At 47.4% G+C, this 25,616-nt stretch overlaps 1 protein-coding gene across 4 annotated transcripts in view; it reads right to left on the reverse strand.

Moving 5' to 3' along the window:
• Nucleotides 1-25,616, reverse strand: part of HERC2 (HECT and RLD domain containing E3 ubiquitin protein ligase 2) — a 1,448,528-nt gene that overhangs the window by 664,392 nt on the left and 758,520 nt on the right. For all 4 annotated transcript variants that reach the window (XM_069204283.1, XM_069204284.1, XM_069204285.1 and 1 more), the window contains exon 52: nt 2,304-2,443. In XM_069204283.1, coding sequence (XP_069060384.1) covers nt 2,304-2,443 — 140 coding nt within the window. The remainder of the gene's footprint in view (nt 1-2,303; nt 2,444-25,616) is intronic.

Below are 25,616 nucleotides of genomic sequence, written 5' to 3' on the forward strand. Positions count from 1 at the left end.
AGTGATAGAAATGAGGGTAGCCCCAAAGCAGGGATGGATTGGAAGGTGCTAGTGATGTGATTTTGTGGATTTCACAGTAAATCCCAACCGTGGTGGAAGGAGATGGGAGGCTGAGCGTGTGCAAGGCACTGTTGCTGGCCTGCACTCCTGATTAGCCAATCTCAGAGATAGGGTAACACATGGATGCCCCCCTTTCTGAGATGGGTGGCTACCACAACAAAGCAATTGGATAACACCCTTAGAACTGTGGTGACTCCAAACAGCAATTCTTTCAATTGAGAATGTTGACTCCCAAGCACAGGTAGCGGCAGTGATCGGGATATATGAGAATGTGAAAATAATGTAGTGAGTCCCTCATGGACCCACATTGGTTCCCCATTTTTAGCTTCATTTTATGTTTTACACGTTTTGGCTGCATTGCTTTTAGCATGGCTTTTTAGCAGTGACATTTTACACACTTCGCTTGCATATTATTCTAGGAATATATTGTACGAGTTGCTTGTTTTAGTTAGGTTTTTGTTTTGTTTAATGCTAGGAAACACAGTATACAATGTCCTGGTGCTCGTGTTGCTCGTTAAGGAGATAGCTTCTAACATCTAGAGATAGCATTGTATCAGAGCTGTGCTTCTAACACAGTGTGGCTTTTATTGGATAAATGATGAACTGACCCAGAAGTGGCAGAAGGGCACTCCAGACACAACCATCTTGGGATGAATGTTGTGCTGGACATGCAGCTCGGTTTGTGCTAATCTTCCAGCTTCCTGAAGAGGTTTGCCATCCATGCTACACTCTGATTCCTGATGCAGTTTCCAGGTTTGGGGACTAAGGCTAAGCTATTAGATTGGGCAAAGGCAGAGGGTACACCTGCCATGCTCTCAGTATAGATTTAGGGTTAGAGAGGGAATCTCCAGAAATCACTCACCATGGTTGTATTGTTCATTACCTTTACTATGTACACAACGCCGGTAAATCTTGCTCTACTTCATCGGCCTAATTATCGCAGCATATTCTCTCTATGCAAGATTACAATTGTTTCAATAAATGTATTAAAAAAGTATTTTGTATTGCTCTTGTGTTTTTGCCTGGGCATGCATGAGTAATACAAAAAAAGGACGAGATCTGTTTCCACAACTTCCATTGGAGTCAGAATGTCATATTAAGGTTGCCATAATCACTTTCCACCTCAGTAAGGATAGGGATTTGGGTGAGGCACAGTGATCTAGCTAGGAATTAGGCCGACAGTCTCTGGTGTGAGGAAGGACACCATCCCTTACATTCTGAAGTTCAGTAGTCCTAACTTGACTTCCTATTATCTTAGTAGGAACCATATAACAGTAGTTGCCTCTAGAGTATTTATCCCTGGAAGGAATCCCATGTATAACCTTTGCCCTGTGCCGGTGACAGGCCTTCTTGTGGATCTGATCTGACTGGGATTGTAAGAGCCTCTACCCTGCTACCTCTAAAACGAGCCTCTGGCTGACCATGCCCAAAAACAATTTGGTACAACACAGTGGTTGTACTATAATTTCACTGACCAACAATTAAGACTTATTTCTGACATTTTGTCATAGTCAACTACCTCCTATCCATCTTTCAATTTTGCTTGGACAGTTTTTATCTGTTAATGTTCTGTTTGGTCACCTTCTAGAAGTAAGCAGATCTAGCTATCTGTATTGCAGTTCGGGACTGCAATCCATCCTTACCCCAAGGAAAAGTTTGCAATTAAGAGGAAAAGAAATCCAATCTGGATGTTATCGACAACAAGGAAAGGTAATGACCACCCTCTTGAAATACCACACCTGAACAATATATTTCCTACTTTTAAAAAATGATCTGAACCATTTTCACAACAGGATTTTATTCTTTTCAATCTTAAGAAGATCAGATGGCAGCCAACTATCTCAAAAGCAGCGCTTAGGGCAAGTTATATACCAACATTACTGAGTCATGGATCCCATACAGAGTATAGCTCACTCTGTACTATAAATTGATTTACAGCTCTTTTTAGAGGATCAGGCTTAGCTTTAAATTAGTAGAATTTATTTTTCGCATGTTCTCATATGCCTTACCTACACTGCGGCAATAGCATTTTTCCAATTCACATAGCTCAAATGTACTCAATGGATAAACATGTACGTACGTATATGCAACAATGCAGCAACTTCTTTGGGACTTAAAAAAAAAAAAAAAGGCTTCAAAATTTAACCAAACAATGGCAGATGTTTTGTAAGCTGAATTTGTGTAAGGATGTTTTTGGATTAGAAATAGGATTTAATCCACTGTTGGTCCTAATTAATATTTACCTGGTTCATTTATCCTGCCAAACGTATGTCTGGTGTTATGCTTCCTTGATTTGAAACAAGCTTCACAGTAGTCAAAATCATCACAGTTCCGGCACTTGAACCTTGGTCCATTGATGGGAAACATCTGACAGCCATCACACCTAGTATCAAACAATAGGGGTAAATAAATTGATTGCCACAGATGATAAATGCTCAACTCAATCTAGGGAGATGCAACTGTTGTGCCGATGCTGTTCCAAAGTGCATTCTCACGCTCATGCTGCGGTTTCAAGTTAAGGCAGCTGGCTGCATAAATTATTTATCATTTGTAGCTCCATGCTGCCACCAGGGACAGTGTACTTCATAAATAAACAAATAAATATAGAAGTATTAAGGGGTTACAAGTTATCTACTGTTTTTGATAGGATGTCTTTTTACTTCATCTGACAAATCAAATCTCACAGGCGCTCTCCACAAGCACAGAATAGAAAGAAAGCCATGGACTTCAGTCTACCCGAATCAATAACAAACAAAGTAACAATTGAAAATAAACATTTGTATCAGATGTATGCAGGCAGACATTTTTCACATAGTGGAAAATCTGGATTCATAACTGTTGGTACTATTTAGATCTATGGATGTTGTAGTACACTAGTGATTCCTTGAACAGTCAGAAATTAGCTTCTATTCTAAAGCCAATTAAGGCAATCAACTTTTTTCCAATCTTTGGTATTGTTAACCAGGTCAATAATGTTTAAAAACACTTAAAAATGTGAGTGCCTATGATTAAATTGTTCTGAAGTAAAGTAATAAAAGCAATAATTATTATCACAAGCAGGGCAATAAGTTGAACAAAGTTTATACTTGAGGGAAACAAACTGTAGTTTAATGCTTCTGCTGCCCAAGAAAAGTACTGCAATAATCTGGGAAAAAACAGTCACAATTCACTCCCTGCAATCCTGTGTCAGCATATCTATGTGAACTTCCACAAGTTGAACTAAGCAACTCAACCTTGTGCTATATCTCTACACTAACTTCTAGTCTCCTGGACAATATTCAGAACTTGCCTTTCATTTCAGATCCATGCTAAGCTATGGGAGAGGCCGAATGTTTTTTCTCCAAAATCTACCTTTTTCCAGAAACCCTCATCTTGTGGCATATTTTAATATATATTTCTGGCTTCTGGGGAAACATTTAAGCCCTGAATGTGTTATAGATCCAGGTTCAGTTTTGAGTCAGCTCACATTTGTGTCTGCATAACACTTCTTTTTCTAGAATCATCTGCTCACCGCTTTGTCTCCTGTCTTGCAGGATGAGGACAGGTGGAGTAATAAGTATGCCTGTAGGTGGCAAGTGCTAAACTGATCATGCCTGAACCATGTGATCATTTCTGTTTGCATCAGTCTAGTGCTGGTCATGAGGCAATGTTCCTATTGGTCTGATCCTCTTTTTCCAGAGATTCCCGATTAATGTGCTATAACAACTCCTTGTTTTCTCAGCCCGCACTGTTTAGAGCTGTATTCTTTTTTGACTAGCATTATCTAGCAGTGGCCCTTTGTTTCCTGAATCTGCACTGCTCAGCAGTGTTTCCCATTTTCCAGAGTTAGCACTATTTTGGTGCAACCAAATTTCTTGAACTTCCAATAGCTATCATAGTCGGTATCCTTGCCTTCATTTCCCCGTTTCCTTAGTTACCAGTGGGCTACTGTCTTATTCTTGTTGGCTTGGTTCCTATGTCTAAAGTTTGATAGCTTTGCATGCTTTCTGACACATTACCATTGTTTTCTCCAAAAGCAGTCTCCAACTTTATTAAGATGTGCCTCACTGATGCAGAAAGAATCACCACCCCATCCCTTTCCCTATGAGGTCTAGAATGTGCTTTCGCAGACCGTCTCCGGATTAGCCCTACTGAAGTGGGCCCCATTTGTGTCAGGAGGCACAAAGCACCATCTTCACTGTCCCTACTTATTCTTGGCTGAGATCAATGTCTTGCATAAAAATAGAAATGATAGTGAAGTCAGATTGTATTCTTGTGGATAACTGCAATCCTATAAAACACAAAAGGAGAGTACTGGGAGTATTTGCTAACCCACACCACCTCCCAAACGAAATCTATAAAGCCACTAACGGTGTGGGGTAGTAGAGGTTGAGGGTGGAACTTGACCAGTGTTCCCTCAAAAGGCGGTGTCAGTTAGATCGCCTTAACGTACGGTTTGCAGAAGGCATGAGCCAAGAGTGTCCCAGGGATGAGAGACTGTGTTGTCCTGGGGGGAGGAAAAAAAGGAAAAGGGGGAGTCCCCTTACGGACTAGGTGGTCTCACACACATAATAGTGTCTTGCTTCATCATTTGACCACCTAGCCCCACCCAAGTAAGATGATACTACTTGGGCGGACTCAACCTCTTGGTTAAAAGAACAAGAGGGAGTGCTGAAATTATACTAGCTGGATAAATGCGGGGATCCAGATGAGGTAGAGATAGAGATAAAATTACCATACATGTCACCAGTTAGTACTAGTTAAATTTTAATGAAGGTGCATGTTGGTAAGATTAAGAAATAGGGAGAAAGCTCACTGGAGAATAATGTCTCCTAGAGTCTAAAATGGAATGTATATGACCAACATGTTTCTGCCCTCTCAAAGTGCTGGTAGGTCAGGGGCATTCTTCAGGGTCTAGGATCCCGGAGCACTAGCAATAAGTGAAGTGCTCAAAGTGAATCATAAGGAGCCTACCTGAACAGGTGTTTCATGGTGTGGTAGGTCTGTAATGGCTGATAAAAGAACCACAAATTACTGGGTGTGAGACAGTGGCACAACACAGCACACAACACAGCAAAAAACGTGACAAGCTTTGAACAAGTGTAAAAACACTCAAAACCACATGCATTATTAACTTACCCCGGAGTCAGGGGCAATTGGCCTCTGGTCTGAATAGCGCCGGGGGAGGGGTATTCCCTTGTAGTCACACTCTTAGGAGTAAGGAGGGAGGGGGATAGAAGGTTAAAGGAGGGAAGGAAGGGCTATGAAGTGTCATAAGGACAAGGTGAAAGAGAATCCAAAGGTGCCATGTAGATCAAACTTACCACTCCAAAGGGATTACCGTGGAGAGTACCTACGTGCCGGTGCCAGACCGCTCTGGTGTAGACTGAGGGTCTGGCCCGGTATTTATGGTAATCGGGATGCCCATTAGGCGTCAATGTTCAAAACGCATCTTAATTACGCTGTCGCTATCCTGGTGTGGTTAGCCCCGTAGTGATGTGGCCGGCATTTCGACCGCGTCCTAGTGGAGGGCGTGGCCGGGTGCCTAATGGTGACGCTCTAAGCGGAAAAGTTGCAAGGGATGAAGGACCTCTGGTCTCCCCAGCTGGGGAGTCCCAGGGCACGGTGACGGAGCGAGGCGCGTAGGTACTCTCCACGGTAATGCCTTTGCAGTGGTAAGTTTGATCTACATGGCACCTTTGGATTCTCTTTCACCTTGTCCTTATGACACTTCATAGCCCTTCCTTCCCTCCTTTAACCTTCTATCCCCCTCCCTCCTTACTCCTAAGAGTGTGACTACAAGGGAATACCCCTCCCCCGGCGCTATTCAGACCAGAGGCCAATTGCCCCTGACTCAGGGGTAAGTTAATAATGCATGTGGTTTTGAGTGTTTTTACACTTGTTCAAAGCTTGTCACGTTTTTTGCTGTGTTGTGTGCTGTGTTGTGCCACTGTCTCACCCCCAGTAATTTGTGGTTCTTTTATCAGCCATTACAGACCTACCACACCATGAAACACCTGTTCAGGTAGGCTCCTTATGATTCACTTTGAGCAATTCACTTATTGCTAGTGCTCCGGGATCCTAGACCCTGAAGAATGCCCCTGACCTACCAGCACTTTGAGAGGGCAGAAACATGTTGGTCATATACATTCCGTTTTAGACTCTAGGAGACATCATTCTCCAGTTAGCCTTCTCCATATTTCTTAATCTTACCAACATGCACCTTCATTAAAATTTAACTAGTACTAACTGGTGACATGTACGGTAATTTTATCTCTATCTCTACCTCATCTGGATCCCCGCATTTATCCAGCTAGTATAATTTCAGCACTCCCTCTGGTTCTTTTAACCAAGAGGTTGAGTCCGCCCAAGTAGTATCATCTTACGTGGGTGGCGCTAGGTGGTCAAATGATGAAGCAAGACACTATTATGTGTGTGAGACCACCTAGTCCGTAAGGGGACTCCCCCTTTTCCTTTTTTTCCTCCCCCCAGGACAACACAGTCTCTCATCCCTGGGACACTCTTGGCTCATGCCTTCTGCAAACAGTACGTTAAGGCGATCTAACTGACACCGCCTTTTGAGGGAACACTGGTCAAGTTCCACCCTCAACCTCTACTACCCCACACCGTTAGTGGCTTTATAGATAACTGCAATCCCACTACCCTGTCAGTCTTCACCATCACAATGAAGGATAGTATAGTGAGGAGCACAGAGGTCAAATACATTTTGTCAAGTGTCATGCAATCAGGTTTTAGTAAGTGTAGGAAAGTGACTCTTTTGACATGGTCACCCCCTTTACTTTTTCACTGGTTTCTGATGTGGCTTTGACTGCCAGTGCCCTGCGTCCCTGCTAACCAGGTCCCTAGTGTCAAGGCTCTTTCCCCAAAACTGCACAGTTGTTTTGCACAATTGGCAAACTTTTTAGCACCCACTGTAAGTGCCTAGCAAGTGGTACTCCTGGTACCTAGGGCCTGGGGTACTAAGGAAAGTCTCTAAGGGTTGCAGCACCAATTGTGCCACCCTCAGGGACCCCTAACCAAACTCACACAAGTGCTTCCATTGCAGTCTACAGGTGTTGGTGCAGGCTAAATAGAAAACATGACCTGTCACGCACCCCTGTGTGCCAGGTTCCTCAACACTGAATGTGCCAGGTGTAAGTGACCCCTAGGACAGGGTTCATCCAGGCACATGTGCGGGCATATATTTATGAGCAGAGAGAAGCCATTTTAAATGCATGTGCCGGACACTGGTCATCACAAGTTCCCCAGATACATGAAGGCTTCCCTGAATCCTGAGATGTTTGATATCAAACATTTCAGAATAATAAACCCTCACAGAACCCAGTGATGGATTTATTAAAAATGCACACACAGGGCACCTTAGAGGTGCCCCCTGAAAACCTACCAACTACTAGTGAGTTTACTAATTGGTCCTGACCAGTTCAGGCACCCCAAGGCGGGAGCCAGGTCTCTCAAGGGCCCGAGACAAAAGCCTGCACTGGGCTGAGTTGTACCTCCTCTCCCAGGCAGACATTCCAGGGTGGGGAGCTTCAAAGGCTTTGCTGCCTTTGTAATGCAACCTAGGTCTCTCTGTATAGCAGAGATGACCAACCTCTCTCTCCTGACCCCACTTTTGGCAGCAGCACAGGTGGGAAAATTAGTTAAATTAGGAGGAGTGCCCACTCAATGTTAGTCCCACCCCTAAGGTGGACGAGCTGAAGTGGACACTTCTTTTAAAATTCCTCCATCTTGTTTGGAAAGGAATTAGGCCACTAGGGTTAGGGTTATGCCCACTTCCCAGTACAGGTTGTCATAGAAATGTGTAGTCACCCTAAAGGTGTTGAGCCCATAGGCGACTGCCTGGCACTCCCAGGTAAGGCCCCTAAATTATTTAAGTGGCACCCCTAAACCTTAGAACTGGGTTTTCGACAACCTAAGAAGACAAAGAAGATTTGCACCCCCAGAAGAGGAAAACTAGCAGGAGCTGACATGGAACCAGACCCTCCGGCTTGCCTGCTGACCTCAAAGGATCCTGCACAAGAAGTCAACTTGTCCAGCCTTCAATAAAGACTCAAATCTCCTGTAGGCAGCGGAGTTACCCTATGAGAAGAAACGCCAAAGAAAGGACTCTGCAGCTGCTGGAACTCCAGAAACCCGACACCAGAAGTGACAATGCACCAGACGTCCATGACCCGAGGTGAAGCCAACCAACGGTGCCAACGCGAGTCCCCAGCTGCCAATTGACTGAGTCTTGTGTAGTCTCACCCGTCATGGACTGTCTTCAGACACCTGCAGCGTCTGCATGCAGGCCCCCATTTCCCACAGGCTTGTGAAGGGAGAAAACCTGACATCTCCAGCAAACACTGTACCCGTGATCACTGACCCCAGCTGAGAGGGGGCCATGGGGAGGGGGTTGGGGGAGGGTCATCGGTGCCAATTACATCTTCTGGCTCCTATGAGCTCGAGCCACCCTGGGTCCACCCCTGCAGCCTCAACACACAGGACCCCCCTGACAGCCAGAGCTCCCGGACCTGAAAACCCAATGCCTACAGACAACCCTGCATCCATCCCCCCTGGGACCGGAGAAGAGGACCAAAGGTGCGGCTAAATCCCTGAGCACCCCAAGTCTACTACTTATCTGCTTGTTGTCTCCCACTGGCTTCCTAGCCAGAGACTGCAGCCTGTCTTCACGAGGACCAAACTCCCATTGAAAACCATTGGGCACCCGACATCTTACTGCACCTCTGCACCCAGTCGCCACAGTGCCGCCCAGTGTGACCTGTTCATGTGGTTCTGACCACTTCCCAGTACTTACCTTCACTCTCTGAGCTTGGCTTCGTAAGTCACTGTAAGCCCAGTGTTTGCTAAACATTGTTTTCCTCATAGGATAACATTGAGAGAACTCTGAAAATTGCACCAAGTGTTGATTTCCGAAACTGAAAAGTATTTATGCTTAAATCTACTTACCTGATTAAGAAGTTCTTGGGTTTGAAATATGTATAAAAACAACTGTTTATCTAAATGAGTCTTGGATATATTATGTAAGTGTGTCTCATTTATTACATCTGTGAGGACAACAAATTCTTAGCACGACCCTCTGATAAGCCTACCTGTTCACCACTCTACCACAAAATATAGCATAAGTCCTAACTACCATTGCCTCTGCAATACCAATTGGGGATCCACTGGACTCTCTGCACAGTGTAATTCACTTTAGTGCACTAGATAGAATCCAGCTTCCTACAGTAAGGATGTTCAAGTTGCGGTTGACAACTTTAACACAGATGTCCAGACACTACTTAACATCTAAGTGGCACTTGTGCAGCAGATATTGGAAGGAGGATTAGGTGGTTTTATAAAAGGTAGTTGTAGGCAAATGCCACTGCTCACCGCCAGGTGTTACACTTCCTGCAGGAGGAGGTGAGAAGCACCTCCACCCAGTACAGGCTTTGTTCCTGGCCACAGAGTGGAAGCAAAGGTACAGTTTAGGGAAAGAACACTGGTGCTGGGGCCTGGTAGGAGGGTCAAAGCACACTTTCAATCATAACTTGGTATCAGCAAAATGCAAAAAGTCAGGGGGGTAACCATGCCAAGGAGGCATTTCCTTACACACTCTCATCCTTTTACCCTCCTCCTCATCCATCAAAGGAGGAGGAAAGACTTCATCGCTTGGATCCGAGAAGGGCTCTGAGTTTCTACATTGAGAGGACAAGAGACTTTCGAGTTAATGATCAACTCTTCGTTGGATATGTGGGCAAGATGAGGGGCAAGGCCGTCCACAAGAGAAGCCTTACCAGGTGGGTCATTCTTTGCATAAAGGTTTGTTATTCACTGGCAAAAAAGGTTCCTCCTGAAGGTATTAGGGCCCACTCCACCAGGGCTAAGTCTGCTACTTCGGCCTTGGCTAGAGGTGTCCCAGTTGCTGGAATTTATAAGGTCGCAACTTGGGCTTCCCTCCACACTTTCGCAAAGCATTATTGCTTAGACTCGGAAGTTAGTAGTGACCGCCATTTTGCGCATTCTGTTTTGCAGGATAACTTGGTTTGACCGGTCAGGCACCCACCTCTGAGTGCGGGACTGCTTTGCGATTCTATTGGTAAGGGGAGGAATCAACAGGTAGTTGAATCCATCAGAAGAACAAGTTACTTACCTTCGGTAATGCTTTTTCTAGTGGATACAGTAGGTACCTGTAGATTCCTCACAGTACCACCAGCCTCCTGTTGCCTGTCTGGTCATACCAAGACTTCTTTTATTATTAATGTATATATGTTTTTGGTGTTATGCTCCTTCTTGGCTTTTGCCAAGAAGAGCTTAGCCTCTCTCTCCTTCAAAGCCTTCGGGTTCATCCGCTGGCAGGACACACACCCCTCCACGTTGTGGTCCAAACGTAGGCACCACAAGCAGTCCTCATGAGGATCTGTGACCTGCATGCGACCCCGCACTCATGACACGGCTTAGAGCCAGATTTCTTCGGTGGAGACATTGAAACTCAACAACAACACCACCTTCGAAACAGTAACAGTTCGAGTGCTAGGAAAAACCATTAGCGTCAAAGGTGCAGAAAAAAGGGAACTAACAACAGCATGCGGCGAGGACTTCTTATGCCAAGATGACATCAGAGGGAGTCGCGTGCGGAGCCGTGCAATTGTGACTTCCTCGTCAACGTGAAGAGCTAGGAAGAAAATTTCCATTGAATGCTGGCACACTGGGATAATTTATAAGGTGAGGAATCCACAGGTAGTTGTACCCATCAGAAATGGTAAAAACAATATCTAGTAGCAGATTCCTTACCTATGAATTTTCTCCAGGCACCAGACTGGATCCATAGAATATTCTGCGCAGTACCCCTGCGCACCATTAGGAGGCGATCAGCTTTGTGTCTGTCTTCGGCATTGTATGCGCCGAATATGACGTTGTGGTTTCTATGTAGGCACCACCCCAGCCCACAGATGTCAGTTTCTTTTCACAACTTTTCACTCCAAAAGCGCAGAGCCATGAAGAACACTTAACGATGTATCAAAACTAAGGCAATGGAAGGGGAGTCCCTGTCCCTAGAAATCAGTTCACAAAGCGGGGGAGGATGGGTGGGTCGGTAAGGAATCTGCAGCAATGGTCTCTACCAGATAAGAGGTTACCAGCGGTAACTAACTTGTTCATCTGATAGAGACTTCTAGTTGCAGATTCCTTACCTTTGAATAGAGATCCAAGCAAATACCATTCCCAAAGGTGGGTCTGCGAACCAAGATCATACTAGAAAGTCCTGCAGGACTAAATGGGCAAAGTACCCGTCCCTACGGACCTAACTGTCTAGGCAGTAGTGTTTGGGTAAATGTGTGCAGAGAAGCCCAAGTTGTTGACTGACAGATGTCAAGGACTGGAACTCCAAGTGCTAACATAGTGGTCGCGGCTGTAGCTCGGGTAGAATGAGCATGCCAACCCTCAGGTGGTTGGTTTTTGGCCAGTGCGTAGCAGATCTTAATGCAGAGTACTAACTATCTGGAGATGGTCTGCTTCTGTGCCGCCCGAACTTTCTTCGCACTTATATAAAAAAAACTGTGTTGATCCTCCACCCAGAACTCTCTTGTATGATTCAGGTAGAATGTTAACGCTCTTTTTAGGTCCAGACGATGGAGTCTCTCCTGCTCTTTAGAATTATGTGGGGGTGCGTAAAAAGTAGGTGTAGGAAGTTGGCTCTTTATATACTATTTCAAAGTAAGAAATAGTGTGCACAGAGTCCAAGGGTTCCCTTAGAGGTAAGATAGTGGCAAAAGTTGATAATTCTAATGCTCTATTTTGTGGTAGTGTGGTCGAGCAGTGGGCTTATCAGAGGGTAGTGTTAAGCATTTATTGTACACACACAGGCAATAAATGTGGAACACACACTCAAAGACTTACTCCAGGACAATAGTTTTTTTTATATTGAAAAATAACTTTTCTTAGTTTATTTTAAGAACCACAGGTTCAAGATTTACAGTTAATACTTTAAATGTAAGGTACTTCACTTAGATGCTTTAGGAACTTTGAATGAAAACAATATCATGTACAATCTTTGTAAAAATGGCAATAAGCTATTTTCAAAGTGGACACAGTGCAAAAAATCAACAGTTCCTGGGGGATGTAAGTAAAGGTTAGTTTTGGAGGTAAGTAAAACACTTACAAGTCCCAAGTTTGGGGAATAGGCAGCCCACCACTGGGGGTTCAAGGCAACCCCAAAGTTACCACACCAGCAGCTCATGGCCGTCAGGTGCAGAGGTCAAAGAGGTGCCCAAAACACATAGGTGCCTATGGAGAACAGGGGTGCTCCGGTTCCAGTCTGCCAGCAGGTAAGTACCTGCGTCCTCAGGGGGGCAGACCAGGGGTTTTTTGTAGAGCACCGGGGGGACACGAGAAGGCACACTAAGTACACCCTCAGCGGCACAGGGGCGGCCGGGTGCAGTGAGCAAAGCAGGCATCGGGTTTTAGGTTGAAAACAATGGAGCGACCCGGGGGTCACTCTAGCGTTGCAGGCAGGCACAGGGGGGGGCTTCTCGGGACAGCCACCACCTGGGCTAGGCAGAGGGTCGCCTGGGGGTCGCTCTTGCACTGAAGTTCGGTTCCTTCAGGTCCGGGGGGCTGCAGTGCAGTGTTGATTCCAGGCGTCGGATCCTTGTTACAGGCAGTCGCAGTCAGGGGGAGCCTCTGGATTCTCTCTGCAGGCGTCGCTGTGGGGGCTCGGGTGGGGGGGGGGGGGGGGGTGGGCTTCTCTGGTTACTCAGGAGCTCGCAGTCGCCGGTGAGTCTTCCCTGAGGTGTTGGTTTTCTGCAGGTTGAGCCGGGGGTGTCGGGTGCAGAGTGTGAGGTCTCACGCTTCCGGCGGGAAACGTGCAGTCTTTGAAAGTTGCTTCTTTGTTGCAAAGAAGTAGCTGGTTTTGAACAGGGCCGCTGTTCACGGGAGTTTCTTGGTCCTTTAGTCCAGGGCAGTCCTCTGAGGCTTCAGAGGTCGTTGGGCCCTGCCGGATGTGTCGCTGGAGCAGGTTTTCGAAGTTGGAGACAGGCCGGTAGGGCAGGAGCCAAAGCAGTTGTCATCATCCTCCTTCTCTGCAGGCTTGTAGGTCAGCAGTCCTTCTTCTTTCTTCAGGATGCAGGAATCTGCTTTCCTGGGATCTGGGGAGCCCCTAAATACTGAATTTAGGGGTGCGTTTAGGTCTGGGAGGGCAGTAGCCAATGGCTACTGTCCTTGAGGGTGGCTACACCCTCATTGTGCCTCCTCCCAGTGGGGAGGGTGGCACATCCCTAATCCTATTGGGGGAATCCTCCAAACTCAAGATGGAGGATTTCTCAAGGCAGGGGGTCACCTCAGCTCAGGACACCTTAGGGTCTGTCCTGACTGGTGGGTGACTCCGCCTTGTTTTTCTCATTATCTCCTCCAGCCTTGCCGCCAAAAGTGGGGGCAGGGCTGGAGGGGCGGGCATCTCCACTAGCTGGGATGCCCTGGGGCGCTGTAACAAAAGGGGTGAGCCTTTGTGGCTCGCCACCAGGTGTTATAGCTCCTGCAGGGGGAGGTGAGAAGCACCTCCACCCAGTACAGGCTTTGTTCCTGGCCACAGAGTGACAAAGGCACTCTCCCCATGTGGCCAGCAACATGTCTGGTGTGTGGCAGGCTGGCAGGAACTGGTCAGCCTACACTAGAAGTCGGATATGTTTTCAGGGGGCATCTCTAAGATGCCCTCTGGGTGTATTTTACAATAAATTGCACACTGGCATCTGTGTGCATTTATTGTGCTGAGAAGTTTGAGACCAAACTTCCCAGTTTTCAGTGTAGCCATTATGGAACAGTGGAGTTCGTGTTTGACAAACTCCCAGACCATATACTCTTATGGCTACCCTGCACTTACAATGTCTAAGGTTTTGCTTAGACACTATAGGGGCATAGTGCTCATGCACATATGCCCTCACCTGTGGCATAGTGCACCCTGCCTTAGGGCTGTAAAGCCTGCTAGAGGGGTGACTTACCTATGCCACAGGCAGTGTGAGGTTGGCATGGCACTCTGAGGGGAGTGCCATGTCGACTTAGTCATTTTCTCCCCACCAGCACACACAAGCTGTAAGGCAGTGTGCATATGCTGAGTGAGGGGTCCCCAGGGTGGCGTAAGACATGCTGTAGCCCTTAGAGACCTTCCCTGGCATCAGGGCCCTTGGTACCATGGGTACCAGTTACAAGGGACTTACCTGAGTGCCAGGGTTGTGCCAATTGTGGAGACAAAGGTACAGTTTAGGGAAAGAACATTGGTGCTGGGGCCTGGCTAGCAGGGTCCCAGCACACTTTCAAATCATAACTTAGCATCAGCAAAGGCAAAAAGCTTGGGGGTAACCATGCCAAGGAGGCATTTCCTTACAGTAGGCAAGGTGATGGATTGGAATACATCGAAGTGCATAATCACTTCTGGCAGAAAAGCAGCTCGAGTGCGAATCACCAATTTTTCAGGACAGATGGAAAGGCAGGGAGGCTTAGATAATGCCTGCAGCTCATTCACCCTGCAGGCAGATGTAATGGCCACAAGGAAGGCTGTTTTCAAAGTGAAAAGCCTGAGAGGACAATTGTGGAGAAGGTCAAAAGGAGCACACATCAGAAATGCCAAAAACAAATTCAGTTCCCATTGGGGCATAACAAATTGATATGGAGCTAAACAAAGAAGGTTGATCAGGCAACCTTAAAGAAGCAAAAACAGCAGACACACAAACTTTAAGGGTGCCAATAGCAGAGCCCTACAAGGCCAAGGAAAAGGTAAACAACAGGACCTCAGGGAGAGAGGCGTGCAGACTAGGGGTCAACCGACTTGTCTGTGCACTGTGCCACAAATTTCTTCCAATGACAGGCGTATACCGTTTTAGTGGAGGGACGCCTGGCTGCCAAGATTACATTACAGACCTCAGGAGGGAGGTCAAAAGCTGTCAACTGCCGCCGCTCAATCTCCATGCAAAAAGCCTGTAGTGTAGACAGGTCCGGGTGCAGAACCCTCCCATGCTGCTGTGACAGAAGATTGACCTGAAGGGGAAGTCTGATCAGAGGATCAAAGGACATGCTCAGCGTCTTGGGATACCAGACTCTCATGACCAGTACGGAGCCACAAGGATTACTTGGGCCCAGACAATCATGATCTTCTTGAGAAATATGGGCAGAAGTGGTGTGGGCGGAAAGGCGAACAGGAGGCCTGAGTTCCTAAGTTCCACCTAAGATGAAGTGTCTCCGAGGGATCGCCGCCTTGAAAACTCCAATGCACAAAACTGCCGATATTGCACTTTCTCTGCTGAGGTGAAAAGATCTAACCAAGGTTCTCACCACTGCTGAAAGAGACCTTGAGCCAGCTCTGGATGGAAACACCATTTGTGATCCGCTGGCCATTTTCGGCTGCTCTGGTGTTCAGAGAGCCCACCAGATGTTTAACCGCCAGGAATATGCATTCCTGTTCCAGCCACATCCAGAAGCACAAAGCCTCTTTACAAAGGGTGCTTGTTGCAGTACCATATGGCCGAGGTGTTGTCTGTGAAAACCTGCACCATCTTACACTTGATAGTGGTAAGAAATGCCTTCAATGCTATCTGGATCGCATGGAGCTCCATAAGGTTGATGTGGAGTCCGGATTTCTCCGGAGACCAGATGCCTCTGATCTCCACCTCTCCCAGATGGCTGCCCCATCACAGGAATGATGCACCTGTCACTAGTATCAGACCTGGTTGGAGAAGGGAGAGGCATATGCCTCTCACCCATTCGTGGTTTGTTAACCACCACTACAGATCTTGTGCCGCTCCCTCCGATAGCTGGACCTTGTTAGAGAGATTCTCCTGATGCTGCACTCAGTGGAACTTCAGATCCCATTGTTGGAGAGATTCCCCCGATGCTGACCCCACTGGAACTTCAGGGCTAACTGCAGAGCCTGTATATGCCATCGGTCATGTGTTACCTGCAGGAAGCAGTAGGCCATGAGGCCCAGCAACCTCAGAGTCCTTCTCACTGAAATCCAGGATAGAGGCTGAAACATCTATATCATAGACTGAACATCCTGGGCTCGCTGCTCGGGTGGGTAAACCAGAGACTGCTCTGTGTACAGAATAGCTCCAATGAAAGTGTCAGAGAGAGAGTCAGGTGTGCCTTCTACATGTTTATAGTGAACCACAGCAATTGCAGGTGGTCCACAGTATTCTGGAGGTTGGAGACGACAGCCTGGGGCAAGTCGGTCTTCAACAACCAGTCGTCGAGATAGGGGAAGACTGAAACCACTGACATGCACAGATGAACTGTAACTAACGCCATCACCTTGGTGAACACCCAAGGGGCGCTAGTAAGGCCAAAGGGGAGCACATGAACTGAAAGTACTCGTGGTCCACTGTGAATTGTGAGTAACGTCTGTGGGCAGGCAGGACGTAAAAATAGAATTAAGTGTCTTGCAAGTCCAACACTACCATCCAGTCTCCAGGGTCCAGGGCAGATAGAACCTGAGCCAGAGGGAGCATCTTAAATTTCTCTTTCTTGAGGAAGAGATTGAGGGACCAAAGGTCCAGGATATAGCAGAGGCCCTTGTCTTTTTTGGGTACCAGAAAGTAGCGTGAATAGCAACCACAACCTACTTTTGGCACGGGTTGTCCTTCTGAATGGCTTCCTTGGCCAAGAGGTGTACTTTCCTCATAGAGTAAGGAAAAGTGATCCTTTGTCCTCTAATCGTAGGATGGTGGCATGAGTGGAGTAGTAGTATCGAAGGGGAGGGAGTAGCCCCCTTTGGACTATCCACAAAACCTTCCTGCCTGACAAGGAGGATTTCCAGCTGAGCAGGTGATGGTGGATCCTGCCTCTGAATGGCCCTAGGTGGGAATTCAGACTAAGAAGGCTTAGAGGTTGCTCCAGGGGGAGTGGGGGGGTGGCAGACTGGCCAAATAGCTGGCTCCCTGATCCACAAGGTTGGTGGATCCCATGCCTTCAACCACAGAGGCTGGGCAGCATGCGCAGCACTGTGGCGAACCGGGAATGGACGTCGTTGAAGGCCCTTTCCGTAGCCATGTAAGGGGCCAATGGCAGACTGGGAGGGGCGAGGGGCCACCGCAAGGCTCAAGGACCTGGCCATAGCTCGAGAATACTTGAAGCACTCGAGCACCTGGTGTGCCTTGTCTCCAAAGAGACAGGTGCCATCAAAAGGCATGTCCATCAAAGTAGCCTGGACATCCCCATAAAACCATACATTCTCAGCCAGGCGTGGCTTCTCAGGGCCACGGTTGAAGAAACGGTTCTGCCTAGTGGGTCTGTCGTGGCCAGTCCACAAGGATGGTGAACTTTGCTACGTCTCTCCCAATGGCGACTGCCTGAGAAAGTACAGCCCGGGCCTCTTCTGGGACCTGTGGCAGCACTTGTGCAACCATATGACACAGCATATGGGAAAAACAGCCCAAAAGCCATTGGGTGTTCACAGACAGCAATGAGTTCTGAGGTAGAAGTTTCAGGTTAAAGCACCTCTGTCAGGAAGTTAGCCCTCACAGCCTCGGATGGCAAATATAAGTCCAGACCCTCAGGTGTTCTTCATATCACTCTAGAATAGGAAGCTCCTTCCTCCCTACCCTCGTTAAGGGGGAAAAAGCATGTCAGTATCTTGCGAAGTATCAAGTCTGATGGCTTCACCCAAGTGTCACAATTTGCTCCCTGCGCACATGTGCTCGTCACTAGGGGACCAAATTGTGGGACTTTCCAATGCTGTAATAAGCTTCCGGAACTTCCACTGCATGCATATCCTGACTTCCAGCCTTTTGGACGCTATCTGCAAATTACCATCCATTCCCAATCCATGCTGGGTTTTGTAGAAACTAGTCTGCTCATGCTTGGAAGTCCATTAACTAGAATTCCCTGCTCACTGCTTCGTCTCCACCCCTGGAGGCCAAGGTTGGGTGGAGGAATTCAGGACACCTGTGGCTGGCTGCTACTAGCCTGCTCACACCTGATGCACATGATTACTGTGAGCCCTTTTAAGCCTGAGCCCCCTTCAGCCCAGTGTTGGACATTGTAGTTGCTTTCCAGTGAGACCAAACCTTGTTTCTTGAAGTTTCTGAGCCACAGTTATTCCTGGTACCTTTTCCAGAGCCTTAGTTATTCCTTCCTTGTTTCCTGAGCTTTTGTTATTTTTATTTCCTGAGCAATAGTTTCCTGTTACTGAGCTGTAGCTATCCTTGTTCCTGAACTGTAACTATCCTTGTTCCTGAGCCGTAGCAAATCCTTGTTCCTGAACTAGCACTCCCTGCAGTGCTACCTTGACTTCTGAGCCTTAAAAAATCCTTGAGTGCTACTGGGACTTCCGAGTCTTAGCAAATCCTTTTTTCTGAACTAGCACTACCTGCAGTGATACATTACTCCTAATCTTCAGCTATTCCTTGAACTATTTCTGCTTGCAGTGTTTCTTAATTCCTGAACCAGCACTCCCTGTGCTCCCTTGAAGCCTCTCCTTTTGTATTTTCCTTTTCCCAGTCTTTGCCTTTCTTTCCAATTCTTTGTTCCAGTTACTAGTTGGTTATTTTCCTGCATGTTTGTTACTTGCTTTCTGCCAACTGTGCTATTGCCTTACCTTATTTACTATTAAGCACTCCTCCTTGCTAGCTCCTTGTCTATTGTGGTTGTATTTAGTTCTACACCATTGCTGTTAACGCATTGCTGTTCCTGTTAGATTGCCAGGAACCGTGGGCTAGGCCGCCAAACTAAGTGGTGTTTCTTGTCCACTGTGAGCATTGTCTTTCAGTTACTTTTATAATACCACCATGGGGGTCAGCTTCACAGACCCTGCCTTTGCATGTATATCCAATATATGGGTACTAGCAGTCAGAAACGTCTTTTTCGACCGGAACGATCGACATGCTTCACAGACCTTCTCGATGGTCGGGAGAGAGAGAGCTTGCATACCACGTGTTGATATGTATACAGAAATTTCGCGTGGCATCGAGGACAAAATCGGAATGGAGTCCGATCCATCAGGCTTCGGCGTGGTAGGCCTAAAGAGGCCAGAGTTGGGCGTGCGTGCCAGAAGAGCGTTTTCTGTTTTTCGACAGTACTATGGGCTCGACTATACATGGAAAAACAATAAAAACAATACCAACGGTCAAATTGAGTTATATAAGTTTTCCAAATCGAAAATCTCGGAGCGAGAGGAAATACGTCCGAAACCGACAGCAGAAAGAAAGCAATCTAACAAAGGAGTTGAATGCCCATGCGCAATATGACATGCCATGCATAGTTTCCGCCATCTAGTGTTGGGCTTGGAGTGTTAAGAGTTGGTTTTCTTCGAAGAAGTCTTTTTTCGAGTCACAGGATTGAGTGGTGACTCCTCTTCGTTTTTTTTGGGCATGGGCATGGACTCCATTGTTAGATTGTTTTCTTTCCGCCATCAGGTTCAGAAGTTTTTCCGCTCGCTCCGAGATTTCGATTTGGAAAACTTTGAAAAACTCTCTTTTCGTCTGTATTGTATTGATCGGGTTTTAATCTTCCATCGACACACCAATACCATCAGAGAAAACAACTTTACTCGCCCTTTGGGGCGTGCGTACCCAACTCGGGCTATTCGGGCCGACCACCTGGAAGCCTCATGGATCGGACTCCATTCCGGTTCTGTCCTCGGTGCCACGCGAAATACCCGTATACAGACCAGCATCTGGTTTGCTATCTTTGCCTTTCCCCGGATCATCGGGAAGAAAATTGTGAGGCCTGTTGATCCTTCCGATCCAAAAAGACTCTTCGAGACAGGATGGCACGAAGACTCGAAATGACGTCGAGAAGCAGCGAACATCTCTATGTGGAGGAGGAAGAAATCATGCAAACAGCGGTCTCTGTTCGAGATTCTGAATCCGAACAGAAATCAGAAGAAGACAGACCGGTCAAAGCAGCACAACATGTGAGTACGCCTGCCCCTGTACCCTCACAAAATCAAAAACATAAGGCCTTGGGTATGCGACTGCCGGAAGGCCATGGCTCGGCCCGAAAATAGACTACCGGTGACCAACTTACCAGTTCGGCACCAAAAAAGGCCACTCCTCCCAAAACATCGGAGGTAACAAAGGGCTCCATGCCCGACTCCAGCAAACATCATTTTTCGGAGTCGATAGCATCGACAGAATCATCTTTTTCGATCCCGAAAAAGCCTGCTTCAGAGCCGAAAATGCCAGCATACACAGAGGAACACAGACTTTCAAAAAGACATCCATAAGGAAACAGGCAGAATTCAGACAGCTACTCCTCTAAAACCAAAAAGAAAGCTAGCCTTTCAGGAGGAATTTGACACTATGCAGCCACCAGCAAAAGTGCCAATGCAGAAGGAGAAACCACCACCTCCCTCAATCTTCTCCTCCTCATTCTGCTCCTCACTCTCCACACCTACCTACCACTCCTCCTACTAGTTCTACACCAGTGCAGTTACCCCCCTCACTCTTTTGACTCACAAAAGGACAATGTGGATCCATGGGAACTTTAAGTGTTCCCCACTTTTGAAAGTACTTTTGAAGTACTTGGGAGTGAATCTCCCATTTGTGTGTTTGTTGGTGATTTCTGCTTAGGAGATCTGCCAGCTGATTGTCTATCCCTGGAATTGTGCTAGTAGATGAATTTGATTGTGAATTGCCCATTTCAAAATTGTTTGGGGCAGAAGGGACAGTTGAGATGAATGTGTCCCGCCCTGTTTGTTGAGGTATTACATGGTTGTCATGTTGTCTGTTTTTATGAGAACATTCTTCTGTGTGAGAAGAGGTTGAAACTCTTTCAGGGCAAGAAAAACAGCTAATACTTCTAAGTGGTTTATGTGTAGACCCCCTGTTTCCCTGGCCTAGGATGTAAGACGACACAAAAGATTTTTGTAAGTCTTGCGTGACCTGCCAAGCCAGTGGCAAGACTGGTGGCACTCCAAAGGCTCCCCTTATTCCACTACCTGTGGTTGGGGTTCCCTTTGAAAGGGTAGGGGTTGACATAGTTGGCCCCCTTGACCCTCCTACTGCTTCAGGCCATAGGTTTATCTTGGTGGTAGTGGACCATGCCACAAGATATCCTGAAGCTATTCCTCTAAGGACCACTACAGCACCTGCAGTGGCAAAAGCCCTCCTGGGAATCTCTTCCAGGGTGGGTTTCCCAAAAGAGGTTGTATCAGACAGGGTAGCAACTTTATGCCTGCATACTTGAAGGCTATGTGGAAGGAATGTGGTGTAACATACACATTTACCACTCCTTATCATCCACAGACTAATGGACTGGTAGAGAGGTTTAATAAAACTCTCAAAGGAATGATAATGGGACTCCCTGAAAAACTCAGGAGGAGATGTGATGTCCTGTTACCTTGCCTCCTTTTTGCTTACAGGGAGGTACCCCAGGAAAGGAGTGGGATTCAGCCCCTTTGAACTCCTATTTGGGCACCCTGTAAGAGGTCATCTAACACTTGTGAAGGAGGGTTGGGAACAACCTTTAAAAGCTCCTAAGGAAGATATAGTGGACTATGTACTTGGTCTAAGATCCAGAATGGCGGAGTACATGAAAAAGGCCAGTAAAAACCTTCAGGCCAGCCAATAGCTCCAAAAGCAATGGCATGATCAGAAGACTGTTCTGATTCAGTACCAACCAGGACAGAAGGTGTGGGTATTGGAGCCTGTGGTCCCAAGAGCACTCCAAGACAAATGGAGTGGACCCCATCTCATTGTTGAAAAGAAGGGCGAGGTCACCTACTTGGTTGACCTAGGCACTGCGAGGAGTCCCCTTAGGGTGATTCATGTCAACCGCCTAAAACCCTACTATGACAGGGCTGATCTCACCCTGCTCATGGCAACAGATGAGGGACAGGAAGAAGAGAGTGACCCTCTCCCTGATCTCTTCTCTTCCACAGAAGAGGATGCTCTAGTGGAAGGTGTAGTTTTGGCAGACTGTCTTACTGCTGAGCAGAAATACAACTGCATTAATCTCCTAGTTCAGTTTTCTGAACTCTTTTCAACTGTGCCAGGCACCACATCTTGGTGTGAACACACAATTGATACTGGAGACAGCATGCCTGTCAAGAGTATAATCTATAGGCAGCCTGACCATGTCAGGGACTGCATAAAGCAAGAAGTTCAGAAAATGCTTGACTTAGGAGTGGTTGAACATTCTGAAAGCCCATGGGCCTCTCCTGTGGTGCTTATACCAAAGCCTCACTCAAAAGATGGAAAAAGGGAGATGAGGTTTTGTGTAGATTACAGAGGTCTCAACCAGGTAACAAAAACTGATGCTCATCCTATACCCAGGGCAGATGAGCTCATAGATACACTGGCATCTGCCAAGTATCTAAGCACCTTTGATTTGACTGCAGGGTATTGGCAGATCAAATTATCAGAGGATGCTAAAGCAACAACTGCATTTTTGACTATTGGAGGGCACTACCAATTCACAGTAATGCCCTTTGGTTTGAAAAATGCACCTACCACTTTTCAGAGGTTGGAGAATACAGTCCTTCAAGGGTTGGAGGCTTTTAGTGCAGCATATCTAGACGATATAGCTGTCTTTAGCTCCACCTGGGATGATCACCTGGTCCACCTGTGGAAAGTTTTGGAGGCCCTGCAAAAGGCAGGCCTCACTATCAAGGCTTCAAAGTGCCAGATAGGGCAGGGGAAAGTGGTTTATCTGGGACACCTGGTAGGTGGAGAACAGATTGCACCACTTCAGGGGAAAATCCAGACAATCATGGATTGGGTTCCCCCTACAACTCAGACCCAGGTGAGAGCCTTCCTAGGCCTCACCTGGTATTACAGGAGATTCATTAAAAACTATGGCTCCATTGCAGCCCCACTTAATGATCTCACTAGCAAGAAGATGCCTAAAAAGGTATTGTGGACAGCTAGCTGTCAGAAAGCTTTTGAGGAGCTCAAACAGGCCATGTGCACTGCACCTGTCCTAAAAGGCCCATGTTACTCCAAGAAATTCATGGTTCAGACTGACGCATCTGAATTAGGGGTAGGGGCAGTCTTATCATAACTCAATTCTGAGGGCCAGGATCAACCTGTTGCTTTTATCAGCAGGAGGTTGACCCCTAGAGAAAAGCGTTGGTCTGCCATAGAGAGGGAGGCCTTTGCTGTGGTCTGGGCACTGAAGAAGTTGAGGCCATACCTGTTTGGCACTCACTTCATTGTTCAGACAGACCACAAACCTCTACTTTGGCTAAAACAAATGAAAGGTGAAAACCCTAAACTGTTGAGGTGGTCCATATCGCTACAGGGAATGGACTATACAGTGGAACATAGACCTCGGAGTACCCACTCCAATGCAGATGGACTCTCCAGATATTTCCACTTAGACAATGAAGACTCATCAGGTTATGGCTAGTCTTATTGTCCTTCGTTTGGGGGGGGAAGGGGGGGACGTAGGAAAGTACCATCTTGCCTGGCATGTTACCCCCATATTTCACTGTATATATGTTGTTTTAGTATATATGTCACTGGGACCCTGCCAGGCAGGGCCCCAGTGCTCATAAGTGTGCCCTGTATGATGACTAACTGTCTCACTGAGGCTCTGCTAACCAGAACCTCAGTGGTTATGCTCACTCTGCTTTCCAAATGGTCACTAACAGGCTAGTGACCAATTTCACCAATTCACATTGGCATACTGGAACACCCTTATAATTCCCTAGAATATGGTACTGAGGTACCCAGGGTATTGGGGTTCCAGGAGATCCCTATGGGCTGCAGCACTTCTTTTGCCACCCATAGGGAGATTTGACAATTCTTACACAGGCCTGCCAGTGCAGCCTGAGTGAAATAACGTCCACGTTATTTCAAAGCCATTTACCACTGCACTTAAGTAACTTATAAGTCACCTATATGTCTAACCTTCACCTGGTGAAGGTTGGGTGCAAAGTTACTTAGTGTGTGGGCACCCTGGCACTAGCCAAGGTGCCCCCACATTGTTCAGGGCAAATTCCCCGGACTTTGTGATTGCGGGGACACCATTTCACGTGTGCACTATACATAGGTCACTACCTATGTATAGCGTTACAATGGTAACTCCGAACATGGCCATGTAACATGTCTAAGATCCTGGAATTGTCACCCCAATACCATTCTGGCATTGGGGAGACAATTCCATGATCCCCCGGGTCTCTAGCACAGAACCCGGGTACTGCCAAACTACCTTTCTGGGGTCTCCACTGCAGCTGCTGCCAAGCCCTCAGACAGGTTTCTGCCCTCCTGGGGTCCAGGCAGCCCTGGCCCAGGAAGGCAGAACAAAGGATTTCCTCTGAGAGAGGGTGTAACAACCTCTCCCTTTGGAAATAGGTGTGAAGGCTGGGGAGGAGTAGCCTCCCCAGGCCTCTGGAAATGCTTTGATGGGCACAGATGGTGCCCATCTTTGCATAAGACAGTCTACACCGGTTTAGGGATACCCAGCCCTGCTCTGGCACGAAACTGGACAAAGGAACGGGGAGTGACCAGTTCCCTGACCTGCACCTCCCAGGGGAGGTGCCCAGAGCTCCTCCAGTGTGCCCCAGAACTCTGCCATCTTGGAAACAGAGGTGTTGCTGGCATACTGGACTGCTGTGAGTGGCCAGTGCCATCAGGTGACATCAGAGACTCCTTCTAATAAGCTCTTACCTTTCTTACTAGCCTATCCTCCTTCCTAGGTAGCCAAACCTCCTTCTCTGGCTATTTAGGGTCTCTGCTTTGGGGAATTCTTCAGATACCGAATGCAAGAGCTCACCAGAGTTCCTCTGCATCTCCCTCTTCACCTTCTGCCAAAGGATCGACCGCTGACTGCTCAGGACGCCTGCAAAACCACAACAAAGTAGCAAAGACGACTACTGCAACCTTGTATCGCTTCATCCTGCTGGCTTTCTCGCCTGTTTCCTGGTGGTGCATGCTCTGGGGGTAGCCTGCCTCCTTCTTGCACCAGGAGCTCTGAAGAAATCTCCAGTGGGCCAACGGAATCTTCCCCCTGCAAACGCAGGCAACAAAAGACTGCATCACCGGTCCTCTGTGTCCCCTCTCAGCACGACGAGCATGGTCCCTGGAACTCAGCAACTCTGTCCAGGTGACTCCCACAGTCCAGTGACTCTTCAGTCCAAGTTTGGTGGAGGTAAGTCCTTGCCTCCCCACGCTATATTGCATTGCAGGGTACCGCGTGATTTGCAGCTGCTCCGGCTCCTGTGCACTCTTCCAGGATTTCCTTTGTGCACAACCAAGCCTGGGTCCCCGACACTCTAACCTGCAGTGCACAACCTTCTGAGTTGTCCTCCGGCGTCGTGGGACTCTCTTTTGTGACTTCGGGTGGACTCCGGTTCATTCCTCTTCTAAGTGCCTGTTCCGGTACTTCTGCGGGTGCTGCCTGACTTGCTGGGTGCCCCCTCTGTCTCCTCATCCAAGTGGCGACATCCTGGTCCCTCCTGGGCCACAGCAGCATCCAAAAACCCTAACCGCGACCCTTGCAGCTAGCAAGGCGTGTTTGCGGTTTTTCTGCATGGGAACACTTCTGCAAGCTTCTTCACGACGTGGGACATCCATCCTCCAAAGGGGATGTTCCTAGTCCTCCTCGTTCTTGCAAAACACCAAGCTTCTTCCATCCGGTGGCAGCTCCTTTGC

Source organism: Pleurodeles waltl, chromosome 8 (assembly GCF_031143425.1).
Source record: "Pleurodeles waltl isolate 20211129_DDA chromosome 8, aPleWal1.hap1.20221129, whole genome shotgun sequence".
Taxonomy (NCBI): domain Eukaryota; kingdom Metazoa; phylum Chordata; class Amphibia; order Caudata; family Salamandridae; genus Pleurodeles; species Pleurodeles waltl.